This window comes from Nothoprocta perdicaria, unplaced genomic scaffold (genome assembly GCF_003342845.1).
Source record: "Nothoprocta perdicaria isolate Ctin4 unplaced genomic scaffold, notPer1 scaffold_157, whole genome shotgun sequence".
Lineage (NCBI taxonomy): Eukaryota > Metazoa > Chordata > Aves > Tinamiformes > Tinamidae > Nothoprocta > Nothoprocta perdicaria.
Window position 1 is genome coordinate 1,875,632 of NW_020454727.1, and position 5,991 is coordinate 1,881,622.

Consider the following 5,991-nt stretch of genomic DNA (forward strand, 5'->3'; position numbering starts at 1 on the left):
GGGGGTGTCTGGGGGGTGCGGGGGCAACCGGAGGCACTGGGGGGGCTCGGGGATAACTGGGGAGTCAGGGGGTAATTTGGGGCCAGTGGGGGGGTCTGAGGCAGTGGTCGGTGGGGGGCACCGGGCGCTGCCGCAGCGGAGCTGGGGGGCACGGGAGTCACGGGGTGCGGGGGGGTGCAGCTTAACGGGGGGCCGGGTCTGCCCCCCGGCCCTTCCTCACGACCTCTCCTCCTCCTCCTCCTCCTCCTGCGCAGGCCGCGGCGATGCTGGCGCGGGGCCGGCGGCTGCTGCGCGGCTGCTGCAGCCCGCTGTTCCGCGGCCGGGCCCTGCTGGCCACCAACACGCTGGGCTGCGGGGCGCTGCTGGCGGCGGGCGACGCGCTGCAGCAGGCGCGCGAGCGGCACCGCGAGCCCGCGCGGCGCTGGCAGCCCGCGCGCACCGGTGCGGCCCGCGGCGCGGAGCGCGTGGCGCGCGGGGACAGGGGGACACCCGAGCACGTGGCACGGGAGGGACACGGGGGTCAGGGGGCCACCCGAGCGCATGGCACGGGGGGACATGGAGCATGTGGCGCGGAGGGACACCTGAGCACCTGGCATGGGAGGACATGGAGCACGTGGCTCAGGGTGGCACCTCGAGCACGTGGCACGGGGGGACACCCAAGTGCCTGCACAGGGTGGCACCTGGCACAGGGGGACACAGAGCACATGGCACAGGGGGACACCCCAAGCTCCTGGCACAGGGTGGCACCCCGAGCACGTGGCACGAGGGGACACCATGGCACAGGGGGACATCCAGGCAGGTTTGGAAGGTCTCCAACCAAGGAGCCTCCCCCCCGTGTCTCCGCAAGCTCCTCGTGCAGCCGCATCCCCCTCCACAACCGCATCCATTTGGAGCGCCGTGCGGGCACCCACTCGGCCCTGGTGCCTTCGCCAGGGCTCCGTATATGTTTACGGGGCCGGGCCGGGTGTAAATAATGCACGAGGGCTTTGTGCGCGGCGGCCGCGGCGCGCGCTCACGGCGGTGTCGCCTTGCAGGGCGCATGTTTGCCATCGGCTGCAGCATGGGGCCCCTGATGCACTACTGGTACCTCTGGCTGGACGGCGCCTTCCCAGCCGGTGGCATCAAGGGCATCAGAACGGTCCTCAAGAAAGTCCTCATCGACCAGCTCGTGGCATCGCCGGCCTTGGGAGTCTGGTATTTCATGGGTAAGAGCCTGCTGCCCGCCCGATGGAGAGCGGGGCCACGCTGCCAACGGGCAGCGAGTGACGCGGCGGCCGCCCTGCCAGCGTGACGCCCGTCATTCCCGCTCCACGGCGCCCTTTGGAGCAGGGAACGGCGCCCCGGGCTCCTCCTGCAGCCGCCTGCGGCTCATCCCGTCTCTCGGCTGCAGGAATGGGCGCCCTGGAGGGCCAGACGCCCGCGGAGAGCTGGGAGGAGCTCAGGGAGAAATTCTGGGAGTTTTACAAGGTAAAAACGCGGTCCTCGGGCTCTGCTTCCCGCCGCCCGCGCCGCGTTGGTGCCGGTAACGCCCGGTCTTCCCGCCAGGCCGACTGGTGCGTGTGGCCGGCCGCCCAGCTCCTCAACTTCCTCTTCCTCGCTCCCAAGTACCGCGTGGCCTACGTGAACGTGGTCACGCTGGGCTGGGACACCTACCTGTCCTATCTCAAGCACCGGGTAAGTGCCGGGGGCCACCGGGGGGGCCGGGTTGGGGTGGCAGCCACCGAGACCCCCCCCTTCCCTTGTGCTTTTAGCAGCACCCGGCCCTGGGCGCCGAGCGGGACTCGCAGCGACGCGTCGGGATGTGACTGTTCTCCGGGATGGCTCCGGGATGGCTCCTGTCCCCTGATCCGGGTTTCCATGGGAGCTGCGGGTGCCCTAAGCGTGGCCACGAGCGAGGGCTCCATGCAGGGAAGACAAGCGATTCCTGATTCCTGGAGAGAGTCTCAGCCATGAGGTGCCTGTCGCTGCGGCCTGAGGAGGAGATGGTGCTAATTAAGTCTTCTCCTGATTGCAATGAGCGGGGTCGGTTGTAATCTAGAGATTCTTGTGTCAAGGGCTGTTTGATGGAGCGGGTTTGCCTCGCGCGGAGCCCGGCGCTCTTGGGGCTGGCAGTGGCTGCTGCTCTTTGCGCTGAGGCTCCCTGCTCCGTTTTCCCTGTCCCAGGGGAAGGGCTGCCCCGTGGTCCCCTCTGGAGCTCCCCACACTCAGAGAGGAGCCCCCAGTTGTCCTTTTTCTCACAGATTTTCCCCAGAAATCCAGGCTTTGGGGGTTGCAAACTCCCTTCCCAGCTCCGTCCTGCACAGGCCGGGAGGCAGCGGGTCCCGGGCGAGCGCGATGCTCCCGCTCAAACCAGAGAGCTTATTTATTGACCACGTCCACGAAAACAGTCTCAATGAGCCTAAATTGACTTTTCCAGTGATTAAAGATATCGAGTAATTTTAAAGATGAGCTCTTCTTGCAGCCTTGCCGCCAAAGCGCGCCGCGGCCGGGGTGGGAAGAGCAGCTCCGGCGCTCCCGGAGCCCTTTGGCAAATGCTAATGATGGAACCAGATCCCGGGGCTTGTTCCGCTCCCGCGCTCCAAAGTGCAGATCCATGGAGGAAAGAGGTTGGAGGCGGGGCGGGAAGCCCAGAACCCCCAGCCCGGAATGCCCAAATGACCGGGAGTAGCTGGTGATCAGCATTGATTTATTTCTTCACAACATTTCTTTAATACAGTGATTTTTAGGAAATTGTACTTTTTTTTTTGACACTTTTGACATTTGTACAGTACAGTGTAACGCTTCCATAAGTAAACTTCACAAAAAGAGGAGGCTGGAGGTGGGGAGAACCAGGGGGGGCAGGCGAGGGAACCTGTAAAATAAAGCCACATCGCTCCAAGAAAAATAAATAGAGGGAAGCAAGACCTCCGGGTCAGTCGTTGCTAGAGGAATATCCACGTTTTCACAGTCTCCACATAAGCACGTTACTATATGAACAGACAAGGAGCCCAACGGCCCGGAGCTGCGCGGTGGTCGCGGAGCTGCCGCTCGTTTGCTACAGCTTGCTTTGCTGGCCTTGCTTTTTTGATATATATATATCTCTATATATATTCTTTTTCCTTTTATAACGCTTAAATAATTGATTTAAAAGTGATATTCACAAGCAGGGGTCCACACCGATGAAAAGAAATGCACCAACACGGCCACGGCACGGCAGGTCACACGCACAGCGTCACTTGCTACTTCTATTTACAAGGAGGGATTTTTTTTCCTTTTTCTTTATATATACAAGGAGGAAGACAGCGGGAGCATAAATTAGCATCTATTTATACAAATAAACAAGAGATATGAAATAATCCATCCATGTGGGGCGGGAGGAGAGCCAGGGAGCGAGGAGAGCCGAGCGGGGAGGCGGAAGCGGCGCGCGCCGGGATGCGGCTGCGGGATTCCCGGCACGGCCGCCCCCTTCCCAAGCTCCGGCTCCGCTCGGGATGCGCTGGCGAGCGGGAAGCGCCGCGGCACCAGCTCCCGATTACACCGGGGCGGGGGGACGTGAGCGGTAAGAGCTGGCGGCACCAGACAACGGAAACGGGATAACGGGATTGTCTTATATATAAGAGACTCATGGAATAACTAAAAGCAGACTTGGGGTGAGAGGGGGGTTCTCCTACTATCCCGGCCTTAAAAATAAATAAAGGGTGTGGGGGGGGGACAGCCTAACGTGGGGCAGGGGGGCCCCGGCGAAGCCTGCGAGGTCTCAGCAGCCAAAGCCGCGCCGGGTCCCCGGCCTCGGGGCGGAGGGACCCACGGAGAGGGGCAGGGATGGGGGGACGGGGACGGGGGGGGGCGCGCGGCCCTAGCAGGCGCAGTCCTGGTGCGGCGGCGCCTGCTGGTCCGTGAGCTGGGGGCCCTGCTTGGCGCCGGTGACCGCCGGGTCGGCCGCGTCCAGCGACTCCGACATCTTCTCGCAGATGATGTCCACGAGCCGCTCGAAGGTCTGCTTCACGTTGATGTTGTCCTTCGCGCTGGCCTCGAAGAACTCGAAGCCTGGGTGCAGGGGAAATAGGGTGTTGGGGTGCAAAAAAAAACCACCTACAACCCCCTCCTCGATTCACAGCTTTTCCATTGCGCCCCGAGTGGCCCCGGAGCTGCCGCCTACCTGGGGAGCTTCACGGCTCCTCCTCCTCCTCCTCCGCGCTCGGCCCTGGCTGTAAAGCCCTAAACCCCCTCCCAGCTCAAGGCGGGTTTATCCCGGCCCTAAAGCCGCCCGGGCTGGCCGACATTCCCAATCCCTCTACGGAGCTGCCGCTGCCGCGGGCAGCGATGGGAAGCGCCATCAAAAGCGGGCGCTCGCGGGAGCATCACAATTTTGGGGGGTGGTTTTAGCCCATGAGCTGCTTCTGGTGGAAAATGTTGGGATTGCCGGGAAGGGGGAATGGGGCCAGGTGGGCGCGGGGCCGCCCGGCACTCACCCAGGTGCTCGGCGAGCTGGCGTCCCTTCTCCGAGGACACCACGCGCTCGTCCTCCATGTCACACTTGTTGCCCACCAGCAGGACCTGCGCGTTGTCCCACGAGTAGGTCTTGATCTGGGTGGACCTTGGGGGAGGCGAAGAGGAGGGAACCGCGATTAAGAAGCTCGTCAGGGGCTCGTTAGGGGCTCGCGAGGACCTCGCGCTCACCAGTCCTGCACGGCGTTGAAGGACTCCTCGTTGGTGATGTCGTACATGAGGATGAAGCCCATGGCGCCGCGGTAGTAGGCGGTGGTGATGGTGCGGTACCGCTCCTGCCCGGCGGTGTCCTATGGAAATGGGGGGGACATCAGGCGACACCGCGGTGACACCGCGCGCCGGGGGGCACCCGCCCGCCCGCAGCTCACCCAGATCTGCAGCTTGATGCGCTTGTCGTTGCGGTAGATGGTTTTGACCTTGAAGTCGATGCCGACGGTGCTGACGAAGGCCGGCGTGAAGGAGTCGTCGGCGTACCGGAAAAGAAAGGAGGTTTTGCCCACGCTGCTGTTGCCGATGATCAGGATCTTGAACATGTAGTCAAAGTTCTGGTCCGAGGACTCCTTCTGCCCATAGCGGGAGTCGGTAGCGGACGCCATCTGCGGAGCGGCGCCGTGAGGACGGGTTCCCCGGCACGCCGCGGCCCCGTGAGGCCGCGGGAGCCGCGTGGACACCACCCGGGAGCYGCGGGCGGCTCCATCCCGGTGCCGGAGCCCGGCGGGGGGAGGCTGCGGCCGGCGCCGCGCGGCCGCTCCCTGCGTTTCCGCCTCGAAATGGCACCTGCAGCGGCGCCCGGCCCGGCCCCGCGGTGGCACGGGGGCTGCCGCGGCCCGGCGCTGCCGCAGGGCGCCCGCTGCTGCAGCGGGGGTGCATGACGGGTGCGGGGGGTGACGATGCACAGGGACGGGGGCTGCGGGCGCACGGCCCTGCTGGGATGTAGGTGCCACTGCGGGGTGCAGAACCCCGGAGAACTGCAAGGCCATGGGTGCAGCAGGGTGGGTGTGTGGCCCCCAAGGGCAGGGGTGCACGGGGAGGGGGGCATGGCCCASTACTGCCAGGCAGGGGGTGCAGTGGGGGTGCCCGGTGCTGCAGAGCAGTGGGTGCAATGGGGGGATGTCCAACGCTTGCAGGGTAGTGGGTGCAATAGGAGGTCCCCGGCGTTGCAGGGAAGTGGGTGCAATCGAGGGGGCCTGGCACTGCAGGACATCAGGTGCAATGGGAAGGGGGTGCCCCATGCAGATGGGCAGGGGGTGCACGGCCCTGGGGGGGGGCGAGGAGTGCCCAAAGCTGCAGGGCGGTGGGGGCCAGGCCAGTTACACAACCCGCCGCTGCCACCGGCCCCGGGCCCGGCGCGCGGGGCCGAAATCCGCCATCCTGCCCCCCCAGCCCCCAGGCCTGACGGCGGGGGCGGGCAGGGGAGGAAGCGCGACCCTCCCCCGGGGCAGCCCGGCCGCGGGCCCCGCTGCTGCCCCCCCGCTGCAACGAGACCGCCTACACCGCCAGCGC

General features: G+C 65.2%; 3 protein-coding genes across 4 annotated transcripts in view; 2 read left to right on the forward strand and 1 right to left on the reverse strand.

The window, feature by feature from the left end:
* IFI30 (IFI30, lysosomal thiol reductase) overlaps positions 1–185 on the forward strand; it is a 2,833-nt gene extending 2,648 nt beyond the window's left edge. The window contains exon 7 of the mRNA XM_026035179.1: positions 105–185. Within this exon, the coding sequence (XP_025890964.1) occupies positions 105–185 (81 nt within the window). The remainder of the gene's footprint in view (positions 1–104) is intronic.
* A 78-nt stretch (positions 186–263) lies between these two features.
* On the forward strand, positions 264–2,697 carry MPV17L2 (MPV17 mitochondrial inner membrane protein like 2). 2 transcript variants are annotated; one of them, XM_026035281.1, is made up of 5 exons: positions 264–441; positions 1,035–1,205; positions 1,391–1,467; positions 1,546–1,674; positions 1,755–2,697. In XM_026035281.1, the coding sequence occupies exons 1-5, from the start codon at positions 264–266 to the stop codon at positions 1,803–1,805; spliced, it is 606 nt and encodes a 201-aa protein (XP_025891066.1). In that variant the 3' UTR covers positions 1,806–2,697. The 2 variants fall into 2 exon arrangements, with proteins under 2 accessions (XP_025891066.1, XP_025891065.1); XM_026035280.1 differs by having other exon boundaries at positions 1,752–2,675.
* A 1,133-nt stretch (positions 2,698–3,830) lies between these two features.
* Positions 3,831–5,991, reverse strand: part of RAB3A (RAB3A, member RAS oncogene family) — a 2,485-nt gene continuing 324 nt past the window's right edge. Inside the window, exons 2-5 of the mRNA XM_026035254.1 lie at positions 4,857–5,084; positions 4,660–4,778; positions 4,452–4,576; positions 3,831–4,026 (exon numbers count right to left, since the gene is read on the reverse strand). Coding sequence (XP_025891039.1) covers positions 3,836–4,026; positions 4,452–4,576; positions 4,660–4,778; positions 4,857–5,084 — 663 coding nt within the window. The 3' untranslated portion in view covers positions 3,831–3,835. The remainder of the gene's footprint in view (positions 4,027–4,451; positions 4,577–4,659; positions 4,779–4,856; positions 5,085–5,991) is intronic.